Here is a 19,144-nt window from a genome sequence, read left to right on the forward strand (position 1 = left end):
TAAAATTCTTTATTTCTTACTATGAACTACTGATTTAAAAAATTCTCTCAAAGCCAAAGTCTTCTCCACAGGATTCTATCTCCCCCGCCCTCATGCACCCCGCTCTGAGCCCCCTCATCTCTTTGTCTCCTCACTGAATCAGCCACCAACCCACGACCATCTCTGGAAATTCTCAAGAAAGAGCTTTACCAAGAAAAATGTGGACTGGCCTCCTCCTTCCACCCCAAGTACAGTCAGCGAGGGCTCATTTCTACCAGAAAGAAGTCTGCTGATTGGAAAAGACATGTCTTTGCACACACGTAATGTACTCTACCCACCGAAGGGCTAAAGAATACGGTGCCCTTGTTTTCCTAAAGCAGAATGATGCTTTCCCGGCAGGGCGATGGCTATGCTGGGAATAGAAAATTAGTTTTTATTGTTTAACCTTCATGGTTTAAATGAGGAAGTTTCCGCTCTAGGTAAAGGTCCCTTCGGGTTTTCATAAAGTAGCCCTATGACAGCAATATTAGTCTTCATAAAGAGCCCGATTTTACAGTGTTCTGAGCTAGGGTACTCATTTATAAAGTTTCATCTAAGGGCTTGGCAGGGTAACTGCAGTGGGGAATCTTGGGCTAACTGTGCTATTTACCACGTCTCTGCTCTCTTCTGCCACTTGAAACATAATTATGCCACCTAACGTTGGCAGAACTTCTGACATTCACAAAGCCCTATCTCCTCTGTAGAAAGCTGACTCTCACATCGACTCTTCCCCAGTATTTCTGACTGCTACAAATGGAACTAAAGGGGAACAGAGGTACCAGGCCAGCCACCGTGGACCAGTGAGGCCAGGGAGGGAAGGGGCAGGATGGCCGTGAAGGTCCTCCAGACTCAAAGTCCCTATATGGTGTTCATGCCCCAAAGAGGGAAGACGCTCCCTCTTGAAGAAGCAGGAAAAACACCACACTTGGGAGCGACCTCCACCCCTTGATGAGAATCTTCCAGGCACCGGTAATGTGGCTATAGCTTCCGACAATATTAAACAACCAGCCAACTGATGACACCAAGAGCAGGGATGAGCACAGATCACTCATGTGTTCATTAAACGTGTTCTTTAAACATTAACTGAGCGCCTACTCACGGTACCTGTCATTGGCTAGAGAAACCGAACATCATAGTCTCTGTCCTTGGAAAGCTCACATCTGGGTGAGTCAGACCCACACCCGGCTCCTAGGGTCAATGCTATGATGGGGTGAATACAAGAAGCCCTAGGTGTGCACAAAAGGGGCCCCTAACCCCAAAGGTGGGCAGGCGGGCATCACTGGGGGACTCTTTGGGAAGTAATGCCTGAGCTAAATTTTGAAAGACAATTAGAAAACTGTACACAAAGAAGAGCCTGGAATGGCGCATAAAGAACATGCGCAAAGACCCATAATTCATCCATCCATCCATCCATCCATCCATCCATCCATCCATCCATCCCACAAAGCTCACTGATGGCTGCTAGGGCCAGATGCTCTGCAGGATGCTAAGATGCTGCGTGTCCTGGACGGATATCCTCTCTGCCTTCACTGTGTTTATGGCTGTAGCAGGGGGGCGGGGGTGGGGTGGGGAAGGGCACAGCCAGGTTAGCGAACTTCTAGCACCTTCCTGAGGTGGGTCCACTGAGCACAAGCTGAGGTGGGGTGAGGAGATGGAACCGCAAGGTAATGAGCCTGGAGAGGCTGGCGCTGGAAGGAGAGTTCCAGAACACTAAAGGCTTTGTGTTGTGTGTTCGGCAGCTCAGACTTTATCCTGATGACTATAGGGGGTCCACCAAAGGATTTCCTTAAGTAGGAAAGTAAGATCTGAATTTGAGAAGTCAATCAGCTGTGGAGAGGATGGACTGGAGGTAATGTGAGTAGGATGCGGTAGGACCTACTCAGTAGGACCACTTGCAGTGGTCCAGATGCAAAATGACAATGGTGATGGTGACACCTGTGTTCAGGTGACAACAGCAGTGACACAGAGTAAAGTATGTGAAGGTTTAGTAAGGAGGTAGAATTCCCAGGACGGGGGTGAGGTGAAAAGCCAATGAGTAAGTGTCTAAGACCATCTTCTGGCTTCTGATTCGGGGTGATGGAGATAATATCATAGTAATTCACCACAAAAGGGTAGATCAGATGAGAAGCAGGTACAGGCACCGAGGAGAAGAGATTCTGAGTTCACCTCAACTTTCTGATGAAGATAAGCCTTACAGTTTATAATTATCAAGATTATTTTTACTGCTGCTACTGCTGCTATTCCCACCTAGTGTTCTCAAAGGGCAATGACTAAGGACTGGGGTAGCACCCTCGTGATGAGGAAGCTACGAGAGAATGGATCTCTCCAGACCCTGAATCTCAGAAAGTTCAAGCAAACATTTATTGTCAGGTCATCTCAGATACAGACTGTTCTCTGCAACTTCCAAGACCCGTCTTCTCCACACGACACAGGCTGAATCCTACCTCTTAAATATAGTCATTCATTCATCAATGGCTCCCCTGTCCTCCAGTGGCCCTCAACTCTTCTTAGGATGCTTAGAACACCTCTTTGGTCAGTATCCACCCTGAAGCCTTCTTGTAAAGATCGGCCAGCCCTCAGCCCTTCTAAAAAAGGATTTCCCACGTCACAAAGTCTACTCCTAAACAACCAAATCAGAATCTTCGTAACAGATCTGGGAACCTTTTTCTTTCTTTTGTAAATAAGGTCCCCAAGTGATTCTTAAGATCAAGCAGGTTTGGAAAACGCTGCTCTAGGGCACGCCATTCTCTCCAGTTCCACAGGCTGCACTTCTCCTAGGACGAGCCACTCCTGGTGGAGCAATCCAACCATCCTTTACCAAGTCCCCTCCAACTGAGGACCCTCAGTCTTACTGACTTCTGAGCTCAGATCTTAGCTCAAATCTTAGCTCAAGATCCCCATGCCACATAACGAGATGCTCCTCTTTCAGGAACGTCCTTCTTCTTCTCTGTTTCTTTAAAAATGTCAAGCCAGAGTATCTTTCCTTCCACCCTGGAGTACTTCTAGCACGAAGATAAGCCCACCTCTGACAACATCACTCCCTGGTTATTTCCCTCGTGCAGACCCTCCTACCTTTTGCCCTGGGTCTCCCCTGAGATTGAGCGCATCATGGCCAATGGCCCGTTGTTGGGCAAAAGGCAGTAGATGGCCTTGGTTTTGCAGGAAAATTCTGTGGGTCATACTTTGGCTTTCCCATGAAGGCAGCTTTTATAAATGCTAGATATGATTGGGGTTGATTGAATTGCAGTTCCCAAAACTGTTATGGCAGAGATGAAATCCCATTGGAAAACCACTACATGACTAACATCTTGATTTGGGAACATCAGTGCCCCCAAACCCCAAGTTGCCTTGTGGGTTTACAAGAAACTTTCTTGGGACACATACTCTTATATACAAAAGCAAAGAGATAATGAACGGGGTTTAATTTTTCCCCTTGTTTCTGCTGTGTGTGTATTAACTAAAAAGCAAATGAGAAATAATGGCTATGTTACAACTCCAGTGATTACAATTTCATAAACAGTTAAGATCTACTCAACTTTTAATTGATTTCTTATGTACTTTAGTTTTAAAAATGGGAATAGGCTTCCTGTAATAATTGACATTGGAATTCTAAGGAATCAGCTTTACAGATGAAAAAAACAACCACTCAATCTGATGAACTTTCTGGTTTTAAATTAATGTTCTTGAATCCACAAAACCTACTAAAAACTGGACAAGTGAGAATCAAGGTCTATTCACAGATCACAGATACATCTGACTAAATGAACCTTTGAAAGTTCATCAGAAAGATGCATGCTATTAAATCTACCTTCAAATTTCTCTCTCTTCTGGAATCTAAATAATCTTAAAGTACTTTAACTTAGAAAATAAAATCTTGACTGTTCCAATTTTTCATAGACGTGTATATATACAGAATTACCTCTTGTTCATATAGTGAACCCCCTTTCCTGCCTTAATAGGGTTTAATGAGTACTGGAGACCACTTATTGTCCTCCTAGAATCCATCCTCTCCTCTCCAGTTAGTTATAGGCAACCCCTTTCCTCAAGCTTTGGTGCAAATGGTTGCCCCGCTAGAGACTACAATGTGTAGCCTACTTTGACATGACATCCATGTGTCATTTTATGAATAAGTTCCAGCCAATAAGATGCTACTAGAAATGACTGACGCCTCAACTTCCAGGTACCACCTTGACTTTTTCTTTCTCCCTTTCCTCTGTCTGGAGATGACAATGTATGGAGAAACCAATTTGGATCCAGAGATGGAAGGTACCTGTTGAGGATGGAGGTGTCTTCCTGCCAGCCCTGAACTGCCACCTCCAGATTATTGCACACGAGAGAAAAATCTTCTATCTTATTTTGTCCAATGAGTGATGAGTCTCTTTGTTAGGGCAGCACAGACTATATGAAATAACAGTGAATATATGACTGAGGATCAAAGGGCTGTGAATCTTGGGTACATCATTCTTAGTACCAGGAGATAGTTTTATTTATATTGGGAATCCTGCAGGAGATAAGGCCTACTATGCACTGATTCCCAGGGAATAAAATAAGAATTCCAGGTAAGAATTAATGGTTCAGTGATTATGGCTCTGGTCTTACTCCCCATTTTCCAGTAAATCTTTGGAGGCTCAGAGACTTACTGACTCCAGGAAATGGTTAGTCAAGAATACGCTAACAACATAGCTTCCTGGTAGTCATCATCACCATTGGCTTTTCATAGTCTGGGATGAAATAAGAGAGTTTTACAAAAACATATAAGAAGCCAGAGCTGTGTTTTTGGTTCACATTGTAAACCTGCCTCTATATAGTTTATAAGCTATGAAGAGGCAAATAGACCTGGGGAAAACATGATTAAAGCAAGAAGTCCAGATGAACAGAAATTTCAACAAAAATTAACCTGTAGTATGATTATATGGAGGCATTATTGCTTCAGGCTCTAATATTAATAATTATCAATTATAACATTGGTGAGACATCCAGTAGATGTGAACCGGGCTTATAACATTTTGAGTGGCTTTGTGAGTTGGTCAATGACTCATGTTTATTTAAAAATATGAGTTTACAGAGTTCAAGAAGTCATCAGTCATTTACTTGTTCTTTTCCTTCAATCTTGGGTCTAAATTAGCTGTGATATATTCAGATGTGAGCAAAGTGGCTGCAGTTCTCGTCCTGATGGAACTAACTGCAGGTTCGTTCCAAGATCTCTAGGCATTTCTGATTGTGCAGCTTCTTCAGGGAAAAATTTTTAATGCTCCCAAACGCACATATTTATTTATCTAAGTATTAAATAAAAACGTTCCTGTATAGTAGCTACCTTATAAAATATTCACAAAAATATTTTGAAGCCAATATTCAAATATACAGATACATGTAAATCACCTTGCTTCCTTCCAGCATCCTAGGGAGGTCGCCTTGAAGGCACTGAACGCCCCACGTTGGAGAGCAAGGGGATTGGTGTGATTTGTGTATTGATCTCTCTCCTCCCTATCACCCTTTCAGATACATTTCAAAGTAAGTTTCAGGAAGTCTTTCACAAACAGGTACCCAACGTGAAATCAACAAGCAGGCATCCTAACATCAAGTAGAGTCACATCCCAGGGCTCAGGATGTATAAATATGTATAAACAGATGGCTTTCCACTGAGCCTGGTCGGGAGGTCTGAAGACCAAGTGCTACTCAGGCCTGAGCCCCCCGCACTGCTCCTCAGGCTGGCAGAGGCCAGAGAGGCGGCCAAAGCTGGAGCAAGAATTGCTTTATAAATCGGACACCGTATTTGTACCAGTGTTTTCTTTATTGTCATAGACTGTTATGAGAGACTTTGTAAATTGTGGTTGGTAGGGTTGGATCACTAAGAGGCTTTCAGAGTTCTGTGCTGAAGGGAAAAAAAGCCAAGAAAACCCAGCCACAAACAAAAAAGGCAGAAAGAACAGCATTACTCGTCTGACCAAAGACGGGCTGGGTAAACAGCACTTTTTGCACACATAGAATGTGATACTGTGCTTATGTCTAGCATTTGTTACCATGGGATGCGGAGATCTCTCAGTAATGATTGCAGCCACAAAAGTGATTGTGTTTTACGGGTTCACCCAATATCTATATTAGAACTGAAGCTAAGATACAAACCTAGTTATGAATGCCTGATACATCCATCCTATTTTTAGCATCAGCAAGAGAAATGAGAAATTTGATTCTTTTGACAAGATGTGTAGACTGTCACCTTAACCAATAATCCTCATCAAAGGATAACACATTTGGCAAATCATTATTTGGCCAAGGTAAGAGAAGGGTAAGTCCTTGGTTAAAGGACAAGTTATAGCAAAGTGCCTAGCACAGTGTGTGCACTGAATAAAACTGCTTGAGTCTAATGATAAGATGAATAACGTGTGTCTCCTTCCTAAAGAGTCTCTTGTCTGGGGGAAGAAATGGCATCTTCTACCTCCAAACACACGATGGTATATTATGACAACTTCTTATTCCTTAAAAAGAATTACCTGTGTGTAATATTGTTACCCATGAGTAACAATCGTATAGCACAACAAAAGCAAATATTAAATTAATGAAATAAAGTTCTACTCATCCTGTGAGTCACACTAGTCTGTTAGTATAATTAAAGCTGTGTGTCTTGGGAATTCCCGGTGGTCCAGTGATTAAGACTTCGCCTTCCAGTGCAGATGGTGCGGGTTCATTCCCTGGTCAGGGAGCTAAGATCCCACATGCCTCACGGCCAAAAAACCAAAACATAAAACAGAACAACATTGTAAAAACTCAGTAAAGACTTGAAAAATGGGTCCACATCAAAAAATCTAAAAAAAAAAAAAAACCAACTGTGTGTCTTTAATAAGAGCAGTTGACTATTCTTGTCTGCCCACAAATCTTTCTCCTTCTGGCTTCCCAGGCACTGAATCTCTCATAATTAGTGTTACTCATGTGGAATGAGGCACCCTGTCCACAACAAGCTCCTAAAATAGTGAAAATTCTTTCATTATTGTTCATCAACATCTTTAAGTACAAATTGGCTTATCGTACCCTCTAGACAGTCTGAAAGCTCAAAGGAAATGGGACAATGAACAAGTAAGTTCTGATGGGGGAGTTAGCAGCGGAAAGTTCATCGAGGGAACAGAAGTGTAGGACTGCCAGGGAGCAGCTATTGGCCATGTCTCTCCATCTGGCATTTGTTTTCACTTAGGACGTGAGATAAGGCTATCACTTTAAAAAAAAAACAGCAAACAAACTGTCCTAGTCCCATTTTTGTATAACCCAAATTACACTCACTCATTATTTATTTATTTTTGGCTGCGTTGGGTCTTCGTTGCTGCGCGCGGGCTTCCTCTAGTTGCGGCAAGCTGGGGCTACTCTTCGTTGCTGTGCATGGGCGTCTCATTGCAGTGGCTTCTCTTGTTGCGGAGCACGGGCTCTAGGTGCGCGGGCTTCAGTAGTTGTGGCTTGCGGGCTCAGTAGTTGTGGAGCACAGGCTTAGTTGCTCTGAGGCATGAGGGATCTTCCCGGACCCGTGTCCCCTACCCTGGCAGGCGGGTTCTTAACCACTGTGCCACTAGGGAAGTCCCTACCTATTAACTTTTACAAACTGATTTACTTTGCTTGTAGCTTTTCAGTTCTTTTGAATTTTCCCAAGTACACGATCATATCACATGCAGATTCTACCTTCTATATATTTTATTTCATTCTCATGTGTAATTACACTTGCTGGCACATTCTGAACAATGTTAAATGACATGGGGACAGTGGGCATCTTTGGCGTATTCCCGATATTAAGAGAAATGCTCCTGTTTTTCATCATTAGCTAACTTTTAGTTTGAGCTATTTAGGATAACATCAAGAATACATCTCGTTCTGTTTTCTAATGGATTTTAAACATCAGAAATAAGTGCAAAATTTTGTCAATCACTTCTCAGTGTCTACGAGATGATAACATTTTTCTCCTTTGACCTGTGAAGATGAACCATCCTTGCATTCTCATAGGTAAATGTTAATGGTATCTGTTCTTCTTTTTTGTTTTGTTTTTTTTTTGCGGTACACGGGCCTCTCACTGCTGTGGCCTCTCCCGTTGCGGAGCACAGGCTCCGGATGCGCAGGCTCAGCGGCCATGGCTCACGGGCCCAGCTGCTCCGCAGCATGTGGGATCTTCCCGGAAAAGGGCATGAAACCGTGTCCCCTGCATCGGCAGGCGGACTCTCAACCACTGCGCCACGAGGGAAGCCCCTGTTCTTCTTAATATTACTTATTTTCCAAATTATCTTGGCTAATCTTGCATACTTATTCTTCCAGAGGAAACCCAAAGTATAATTTTTAAGAACCAGAACACCATTGAAATTAAAAGTTTATCTCTTTTTCATTGTAAGGATATACAATATGGGTTGATTTAAACAGAAAATTAGGAGACAATCATTTGCCTAACCAGAATTACCTTAATTAGAGGTTCAGCTTTGAACTAACAGATTACCTCTGGTACATGTCAATGTTTATAGATAGACCACTCAGTATTTAGGAGGTGAGATAAAAAACTGACTACTGAAAATGAAACATAAAACAAAAACAATAAAAAATGAATTAGAATTTGTCTTTCTCTGTCTGACTTCACTAAGTATAATATTCTTTAGGTCCATCCGCGTTGCTGCAAATGGCAATATTTCATTCGTTTTTTAATATATCACTTACATGTGAAATCTAAAAAACAATACAGAAGAATGTATATGCAAAAACAGAAACAGACTCACAGACAGAAAACAAACTTGTGGTTACCAGAGGGAGAGAGGGAGGGAAGGAGGGACAAATTAGGAGTATGGGATTAACAGATACAAACTACTATACATAAAATAGAATAAGCAACAAGGATTTACTGTACAGCCCAGGGAATTATATCCAACATTTTGTAATAACCTATAATGGAATATAATCTGAAAAAAAACTGAATCACTTTGCTGTATACCTGAAACTAACACAATATTGTAAATCAACTAAACTTCAATAAGAAAAGAATAGCAAATTGAGTATTAGATTTCACAATATATAGCTCAGTAGATCCTCTTTTTCCCAATGTAGGTCAGGATTTTTGACGATAATTTTAAATTGAGGGTCTTGCAAATGTTATGTCTTTCTCTCCTCCACTAATACACAATCCTTCAACATATAGCTTAAAATGCCTTAAGAATAGGCTGTTTAATTTCTTACTGTATTAATTAAATTAATTAATTATACATCTTAAATAGACCTAGAAGTTCCCTAAGGATAGTATATAATCAACATGTTTATTGCTGATGCTGATAAAAATGTCACAGTGGTTTTCTGCAACTTGCTTCAGTGTTCTATTGTTTTGTCCTATTGCATGTTCAGAAAAATGATCAAACCTGCTCTATCTAAACTTTTAAAATATGTCTTTGATTAAATCATCAACAATGACAATGAATTAGTAATAATGGTGATAAAAGTAATATACAAACATTTAATGAGTGCATACTATATTTCCAGTACCGTGCTTAGGTCCTTTACGTCTTTTATTTCAAATGAGCCACAGTCCTGCTACAGAGGGATTGTGAGCTCCACTTTTTAAAGATAAGGAAGCCAAAGCGAAGAAATGTTAAGTATTTTCCAAGATCACATTTATTTAATCATAAGTCTATCTGACTTCACATGCCACGATTTTTCCCACAAAATATATATGAATTAAGATGATGTGAGCAGAGGTAAATACAGTATAGTAGCCATTCAATTTCCAATTTCTTTCCATAGTAAAAAATCAGAAGTTACTCATTTTCTCTTATTTTTAGTAGTTTAATTTTTTGCAAAATCAGAAAAAGAAAATGTTATAGAACTTTAAAAAATGAATTAGACTAGTGGAATTGCTGTTGCTATAGCTCAAAAGTTACAAAGTAAGATAAAAAGATCCAATTTAAATGCACATTTTAAAATATGCATCTACTTCGTAAAGCTAAGCACTTACACACTATAACGAAAATGTAATATTTTTAAGCAATAGCTCTTATAGATATTAGAACGATATGTACTTCCTTGATTCTATGATGTATTTTTTTTATATTTCAGAATCTCTGAAACTGATGCAACAAGAATCTATAATGATCATGTTTAATTCTCCAGTTAAAATTTTTTTCTTTCTTTGTGATGCATGAGATAAAGTAAGCTGAAAATTCGTGGTATCTTAGATTTGTTGAAATACAGCAAATATCAGTTTTACGGGTTATACAAAACAGCTTTATCGCCCTACTTCTATGTCCAATACATATCCTGTTTTTAAAAAATGCTATTACTATTTGTGAAACTTTAAAAAAGAAACTAATTCAATTTTAGTTTAGATTTAAGGCATTTGCGAACTTTAGTATTTACTCTAAGATGATGAGAGATAGCCCAGGGAGTTGCAAACTAGACGTTGGGATGTATGAGTGGATGCAAGAATCCATGCAGATGTGCACGCAAGTATGCAATGTATACAGATGTGCATGCACTGGAGTCACGGGATTCTACCCGGTTCTTGGGGAGAAGTAAAATAATTGCGAGGCTGCAGAATTCTCAAGTGACTTTATCCAGGAAAGTAAAACAGGCAGTTATTACAGGGTTTCTCAATTGAGGCTGTCGGTGTAGAGAAGTCCTCCGTCTTCTCTGTCCCCATCTCCTCCCTTCTCACCCAGCTCTCCCGGAGAATGAAAAATGGACAGAGAATTTCCATCTCACCCACCACACCAATTCTTGCTCTATGTGCTTTACCCCCTCACTTCGGATGACAACAGTGGACCAGCTATAGTTATTCTCAACAGAGACCTGGATCCACAGATGTGGAATAGAGGTTCCTACCATTGCAAAACCAGATATAAAGGAAGTAGCCAGCAGAGAATCCTGTGAGCTAAAGGAATGTCTTCTAAGGCTGGGAATTCAAACTAGCAAACTGACCCAATGACTACCACAAACCATGTTTGTCCTCTTTCCAAGTGTGAATGTAAATCCCTCCTCCAAAATAAGAGAAGAAAAGAAAGAAAGAAAGAAAAGAAAGAAAGAAAGAAAAGAAAGAAAGAAAGAAAAGAAAGTAAGAAAGAAAGGAAGGAAGGAAGGAAGGAAGGACGGAAGAAAGAAAGAAACAAAGAAAGAAAGAAACAAAGAAAGAAAGGGAGAGAGAGGGAGGGAGGGAGGAAGGAAGGAAGGAAGAAAGAAAAAGAAAGAAGGAAAGAAAGAAAGGAAGAAAAGGAAGGAAGGAAGAAAGAAAGAGAGAGAAAGGAAGGAAAGAAAAGAATATTGGCATGAATGTTGCTGGTCACCAAAACTAACCACTACCAACTTCAAAAGAATTCTGCTAATCCCGCAAAAAATTCTCTTAGCTCTTTTACAAATTATTAAAATAAAAAAGAACAAAGTCAACAGCACTTAGCCAGTTTTAATTTTCAATATTAGGAGAGTCAGTGAGGGCCCTTGACTTATCTCAGTGTGGACTCACCTTTTGCACAGCTGCTTGAAAGGCCTGTTTAATTCTCTTACACGAATCAGGTACTAATTTTGAGTCTTGACTCTCCAGAGTTGTGTCTTGCAAATCCGTGTTTTCATGGAGTTTGAAAATTCTGTTAATGCAGTGAGTGTCATCTTCTGATATTCTATTAGGATCCATCTGAGGGGGGAAAAATGTGAGGACGTCAGAGTGGTGATCACTGATCATTCTGTTATTTAATAAAGTGTGACTTAAGGACAAAAGAATTCATTCTTGCAAGAGTCATTATGTCCCCAACAACTAATAGTTAATACAATTACCATCGAGTTGGTGAAAAAATTGACTTCTAATTCATTTTTATGAGTAGCTGACTAACATCCACAACACACCTGTACACATGTGATTCATGGGGAAATTATCAAAATCGTCTGACATTGTAAAAGTGCTCACTGAGGGGAGGGGAATCAAAGAAATTACATGCGTTCAGTACAGGGAGAGACAGCCTTTTATCTTTAAGTCCCCCCCCCACCCCATGCAGCACGCTATGTGGGATTATGAAGCCCACTTGGATGTTCAAAGCATGAAACCTATATAAATCACGTGAAATTAACATCATGTTCAGCTGCCATGTTTGCCTGGCCTTTCCCCTTAATCAATGTGTGGGTTTTGGGGGGTTTGTTTTGTGGTACGCGGGCCTCTCACTGCTGTGGCCTCTCCCGTTGCGGAGCACAGGCTCCGGACGCGCAGGCTCAGCGGCCATGGCTCACGGGCCCAGCTGCTCCGCAGCATGTGGGATCTTCCCGGACCGGGGCACGAACCCGTGTCCCCTGCATCGGCAGGCGGACTCTCAACCACTGCGCCACCAGGGAAGCCCCAATGTGTGTTTTAATCAGCTGAAGAGGGGAGGGAGAAATCCATTTCCTAGCCCCAAAGAAAATCTGAAGCCAGAAGCATTATTTCCCTTTTCGTTGAACCTCTCATCAGTTTTCTTAACCTGGAGTGGTACGTCTGTCAGAGGGGGCCTGAGAATGTGTGTGGTGGTATTTGGTGTGAGCTGGGATGAGGAGGGCTCGTGGTGTGAGCAAGCTCTATGGACTCATGCTGAGGGGATGCTAAAATTCTTGTAGTGTACTAGATAGTCCCACCCAAAATATCCCCATTACGTTATTAGCTGGTCCCCTGGTTAAAACAGGTGCCAACGTAAGCATTTCTTCAAGTATTACTCTTTTCTTAAAATTGTCTGCCAGCTCCTCCTGGGGCTCCTACAAGCCTTTGTAGTGGTTTCAACTGCCAAGTACATAGTAGAGGTAATTAGCTACCTGACTGTTTTAATTGGTTTAATTTTTAAGTGGTTTAATTTATTGTCCTCTTCTTTCAAAAAATTCAAGGTGCTTCATGTGCATTTGCTTATGACTAGGTACAGGCTAGATGAAAAACAGGGAAAATTATGTAAGTTTCCAATAACCAAAGCCCAGTCAATTAATATCAAGTCTCTCGTTCCCTGGTTTAATCATCTTTTTGAAAGTCATCAGAAGATGTGCAGGTTTATTAACCAGCTGTCAGAAGGAAGCTAAGAAAGTACCCTATCCATACCTGAGATTCTCAAAATGAAATAACAGCCTTTCAACAAACGTGCACCCGCTAATACAAATTTTATCATTCCACTTTTGCACGGTGTGACTCGGGAAGCAAAACTATTTGCAATCCAAGTTTACTTTTTATTTCTTTAAAATAATTAGTATGAATCAGAATACCTGAGATTTTATATAAGGCAAGTGTTCAATTCCATACTTTTTTTAAAAAGCTCACTTATACCAATAAGTTTCACAAAAAACCAGAGAAGCCTGGAAAACTGATATGAAGAGTCTTTGGGTTCAGACCTCAAGAAAGAAGAATCCTGCAAAAGGCCTCAGCTGGCTCACCATCAGAAAGCCACTGAGCTAAAGGAACAGTGTGATATTAGTGGGGAAATGCCTGGGTACCCTAACATTGGTTAAGCTCCAGTCCCGCTGACAAGCTAGGTGTCATCAACAGAAGCAGCAGTACTGGCAACCCTTGCTATGGAAACTAGAGTCCAATCACTTGCAGCGTTACAGGCTCACCCAGAATTTGTTAGAAATGCAGACGCTCAGGCGCCACCCCAGGCAGTGCCTGTGAATCTGCATTCTAACTGGATCCCAGGTGATTCTGATGCACGTTAAAGTTTGAGAAGTAATGCTTTCAAATACCAAAGATACAAATATCGATTGTCTGCTATTAAAATGTCTCCAAATTTCTTTGGACACCAATTTTAAAAGTTTTTCACAAGTAATACCAATTAGTATTAATACAAAATTACTGAAATGGTCAATAATGGATAAGGGTTTAATGCAAAGAAATATAATGCAAAGATTTTTGTCTCTTCTCTCTTAAAAATATGTCCATGCCCAGGTCCCACCCTTGGCCAATTTAATCAATATCCCTAAGGGGAGGGGTCAACTGAGTCCCTCTCCCCAAGTGTTTCTAATGTGCAGGTGAGAACCACTGTTTCAGAAAGTCACATTAGCGCTAAAACATATATAAAATGTCACCAATTGTTTGCCAAAATGAAAGTATGGAATAATTAATTTTGATATATTCACTTATTTTGTTTATTTAAGGGTCATATGTTAGATTTTTATTATTTTTAAAAATTTATTTTATTGAAGTATAGTTGATTTACAATGTTGTATTAGTTTCTGGTGTACAGAAAAGTGATTCAGTTATACATATATATAACAGTTTGCATCTGCTAATCCCAAACTCCCACTCTATCCCTCTGCAACTCTGCCCACCCTCTTGGCAACCACAAGTCTGTTCTCTATGTCTGAGTCTATTTCTGTTTCGTAAATAAGTTCATCTGTGTCATATTTTAGATCCCACATATAAGTGATATCATATGGTATTTTTTTCTCTGACTCACTTCACTTAGTATGATAATCTCTAGGTCCATCCATGTTACTGCAAATAGCATTATTTCATTCTTTTTTATGGCTGAGTAATATTCCACTGTGTATATGTACCACATCTTCTTTATCCATTCATCTGTCAATGGACATTTAGGTTGTTTCCATGTCTTGGCTAATGTGAAAAGTGCTGCTATGAACATAGGGTTGCATGTGTCTTAGAAATTTATTTTTAACCTGCAAGCAAATGTCCTTCTTATTCCAGTGCCCTTGCAGCTCTCCTTTCCTGAAGATGGAGACCAGGAGAAAGGGTGGCGTAGAGGTGCAGGGGTGCAGGGCCAGCAACACACACAGGCAAATGATGGCCTCTGCTCCTGTGGTCTCAGCACTGCAGGAGCTGCAGGGCAGGGCGTCGGACTGAGTGGACCCTCCACATTACTCACCGAGCGGCTGGACAAATGTAACCTCTCCCCTAACAACCCATCCCCCGACACAGCAGTCTGGATAGAAAATTTATATGATGGAAAAATTGCACTTTTTAGTCTATTTTAGCTACTAACGAGATCATTTACACATTAAAAATTAGAAGAAGGTATATTTCTAGTGCTGCAAATCATTTGAAAAGCTTTTTCAGTAAATTCAACATGCAAAGCCCTAGGCTGGATGCTGTAAAGAAGGTAGTGAGCAAAATGGGCAGTCCTGACCTTCCAGGAACTTACACTCGACAGAGGAATGAAGAAACTCATCCAAAATTCACAGTAAAAAAAAAAAAATCACAGTAAACAGTAAATGAATTCATTGTACCTAGAAATGACTGAAACTATTAAGTGAATCTTGAATATCTGATTTAAACTGGACTTCAAAAATACAGTGATCAGACAATGTAGTTCATGTGAAAGGAACTCAATCTTTAAAAAAAAAAAAACTTCCTTGAAACTTAATCATCTGTAGGGTTAAATGAGGCAGGATGCTAGACATTTGTGCTACTTTGTTTTCTGTTTTTTTTCAAGCAGGCAGCCTACACACCTCCACATCAGATTTCCGGTTCTCGTGTTTGGGTAACAAACAGTCCAGGGAGGTTGGTGTGCATATTGGAGCTTTGGCGGAAGGGGTTAAAAGGGGACAGAGATTGAGTTTCCTGAAAAGCTTATCTTGTAGCTAAGCTCTAAACTTTGAATATGGTTATATGGACGCTTAAAAAAAAAAAGGGCACATAAATTTTAAAAGCAACTTTTTGTAAGGGTTTTTTTTTTCCTTTGTAAACCAAACTGAATACTATGTGGTAAATATATAGCACAAGCCATATGCTATTTTTTCTTTGGCAAGGTTGGTAGGGGAAAAGCTAATCTACACTGGATCTAGTACTTTTTTTTTTTTTCTTAATCTAGGCACAAGCAATCTACAAACATTCAGGAGGCTGATTCACATTTAGCTATTCAAACATGAGTGGAGCAGGGGAAAATTTTTTGTCACTATAATTTTTACATTATTTGGGGGCATTTTTCTAAATGCATTTAAGACTAAATTGAATTGTTTTTTCTTGAGGATTTGCATGGCTCTCCCCTCCCATCTTTAAACAAAAACAATAAAACTGGCTCCTTTTCTTTTCTTTTTCTTTTTTTTTAACTGTTAACTGCAAACATATTACCTGATATTAGATGATTTCATTCTAGTTCAAACACATTCAGAAGCCCCAAGTAGTTGACCCACAAATTTAGTGGAAATCAAAAAACTATCTATTTGGTACCAAGTTCTAATCCAAAGAAGCTGATATAAGTGAAAATGTTAAATCAGTGTCAGGTCAAACTGAATCTACTCTCTCAACTAGAACTTTGAAAGAAGGCTTCCAGCATATGTAAAAGTGGAAAGAATTGTAGACTTGTAGAACCTCCAGGTACCCATCACCGAGCTTCAGCAATTACCAGTGCATGGCCAATCTTGTTTCATCTATAAGCAACCACTTCCCTGTTCCCCAGGCTCCCCACCTATTATTTTGCAACGAATTCCAAACATCTTATTTCATTTGTAACTACTTCCGAATGTGTCTCTAAATGATTAGGGCCCCTTTCAGTATTAACTGTAGATACCGTACTCGGCAAAATGTAACCACATCTAGTGGAGTATCCTCCTATGAAAACATTCCTCCTAATATTACTTCTTAACTGAAGGAGATGACCTTTTAAAAATGTAATACACAGTTGGGTTCAGAGTAATGGTTAATATATATTTGCATAAGTCTTGGAGAAGCCCAATCTTCATGGCATTTAGGAAAACTGTACCCAGAAATTCGATGACATTAAATTCTCCATCTGAAAATTTTCTATCCATGTGACATCAAGATTGCTAGATGATCATCAGAAAGCTAGAATCCTCAGCCCACCAGGCCATTAATATTGAGAATCCCTACAAAGAAGCTGAACACTTTCTTCAACAGCCCAACAGGTCATTCTTTCCTAAATGGTCACGCCGATCTCCATGGTTCCTGCCAATCTAAGCTGTTTCTGGTCCCTAGAACTCATTCATTCCCTACTGCTCTTTCAGTGCTGAATACTCACTTCACTACCACTGCTACGAAAATGCCATAACCCCAAGTTGTTAGAAAAGATAAAAGAGAACGACTGAATCTTCTGTCCCTTTTCTGAATGCTTCTCTCTTATTGGACTAAGAGTTTAAAGTCTTATAGGCCCCTTCATTACCTGGCATCATGCAATGCACACAGTATGTGGACATCGTATGTTGAATAAACGATTGTTAATTCATATTCCATACCAGGTAAGAGTGTCATGTGCAGTGCAGGCACTGAATATACAGACACTAAATGGTGGGGCGGGCAGGGGGAGGAGGGGGACAGGACCACATGCTGGATGAGAAAATGGATAAATCACTCATTCTCGGCTACAGCATACTCCAATGAAAGAAAAATGTTTCATCACTTTCATATAGATTTGTGTAATCTATATTGCAAGTAAACCACTTGAAAGTTGTATTTTTAGAAAAACTTCCTCTCAATAGGAAAAGATTATTTTTATTAACATACAAATACAAATTTTCTAAAGCACTGCACATAGTATGTCTACCTTTTAGTAGATAAACTAGTTCTATAACATGCAAATTAGTGGATACTGAATATTTAACAAAAAGCCTATGATTACAAGGAATGGAGTTCAAGACCCTGGCACACGTCCAAATCCCATACAGCCCAGGCAATGCCTTGTTCTGATGCGTTCAATTTGGTTTAGTAATCACCTTTGAATCTGAAAACCAATGAAGTCCAAACCCAAGTCTCTTTTCCCATAAAAAAAAAAATGCACAGTCAGCCCCCCACTTCCTTTGAGAAAGAGTTCACAGCACCAGACAAGAATACTTGAATGAATCCAACCAAATGCACTGCAACTTCCAAGAAAACACAAGAGCATAAACCACCAGTAAGCATAAGGTTACAAATTTACCCCTTCCTTTCTACTATCTCTCTGCCGTTCCTAACCGGCTTCCTCACCTTTGAAAATGTGGTTACTTGCTAGATTGTTGCTAGGCTGTGCCGGGGGAGAGAACACCTCCACACACACTTTGCTTCCTCCCTCCGCCCACTTAGTGGGAAGGCACGAGGGCCCTTCTTTCTTCTCTCACTCCGCGCAAGCGGAGCCCGGGACCTAAGACCAGGCTTCTCTGGCCGCGCTATGTCTTTCGGTCCATCTGGCGACTTGGGCATCGCCCCCGGGGCTCCAGCGGCTGCCGGCAGCGCACGCACTGCGCGGTGCAAAAGCAACCAACCCCAGGACCCCAAATCCTCCCGGGGGTGGGTGGGAAGGAAAGGGTCGATTCCCAACGGTAGGCGCTCAATTGTTTTTCCTGAGTGGACCTAAGTCCATTCTTTGCTTCAAGTGGGAGGTGGAAGCAGAGAAAAGTGTGCAGTCGTTTCCCGAAGAGGTGAGCGGCCAATGCGGTCTCGCCGGGGGAAATTCAAACGCACCAGGCCGGGCGAGCTCAGCTTCGGCGCGCAGGGGGCCGGGTGCGTGCGCGAGGACCAGAGGCCAGCGCGCCGGGCCCCGCGCCTGGCTGTCCCCCAGCCGGACGCTCCCTTTTTAGGGTCACTTTCCCCTCCCCAGATATGCAAGCTCTGGGGAGTCAAGCCGGGGGACTAGACTCCATCGCCTGCAAAGTGCTGGAGGATGAAGGCGGGTGCGCCCCGCCCGCGCGCCCCTGGGAGGCGAGCACTCACCTGCGCTCGGAAGTAAAGGAACAGTGTGACGCTGCACGCGACCTGGCCCAGCCCCAGCCCCAGCAGGGCCACGAACGTGGAGCGGGAGGCGGCGGCGGAGTGGTGCGGGGCGGGCTGCGCGGGCGGCGGCGGCGGCGGGGCGTGCAGGGCGCCCTCGTGCGGGGCGCCGGAGCCGCCGCTGCCCATCTCCTCGGAGGCGCGCAGGTACTTGGTGTAGTCTCGGCTGGCGCGGCGCATGGCGCTCGGCCCGCCTCGCTCCGGCGCTCGCCTCCCTCCGGGGCTGTTCTGCCGGCGGCCAAGTGCAAAGGCAGCGCAGAGCCGGCGCGCGGCCAGGCGGGCCTCGACGTAGGGGCGCTCAGAGCCGGGCGCTGCTCCTGGGGCGCGCGGGCGAGCGAGGAGGGTGCCGGCCGCCCCAACTCTTATAAACCGCTTCGGGAGGGCTGGCCCCGGGAGCCAATCAGCCCCGGCCGAGCCTGCCTCTTCCACTCCCACCCCTGGCTCCCCTTCCTTCCTTTCGCCCTCCCTCCCTTACTCTCT

At 42.0% G+C, this 19,144-nt stretch overlaps 1 protein-coding gene across 1 annotated transcript in view; it reads right to left on the reverse strand.

The window, feature by feature from the left end:
• TNFSF11 (TNF superfamily member 11) overlaps positions 1 to 18,844 on the reverse strand; it is a 34,042-nt gene extending 15,198 nt beyond the window's left edge. Inside the window, exons 1-2 of the mRNA XM_060129332.1 lie at positions 18,608 to 18,844; positions 11,477 to 11,644 (exon numbers count right to left, since the gene is read on the reverse strand). Coding sequence (XP_059985315.1) covers positions 11,477 to 11,644; positions 18,608 to 18,844 — 405 coding nt within the window. The remainder of the gene's footprint in view (positions 1 to 11,476; positions 11,645 to 18,607) is intronic.
• Between the last annotated feature and the right edge of the window lie 300 nt (positions 18,845 to 19,144).

The sequence above is a fragment of the Lagenorhynchus albirostris genome, chromosome 18, assembly GCF_949774975.1.
Source record: "Lagenorhynchus albirostris chromosome 18, mLagAlb1.1, whole genome shotgun sequence".
Classification (NCBI taxonomy): Eukaryota; Metazoa; Chordata; class Mammalia; order Artiodactyla; family Delphinidae; genus Lagenorhynchus; species Lagenorhynchus albirostris.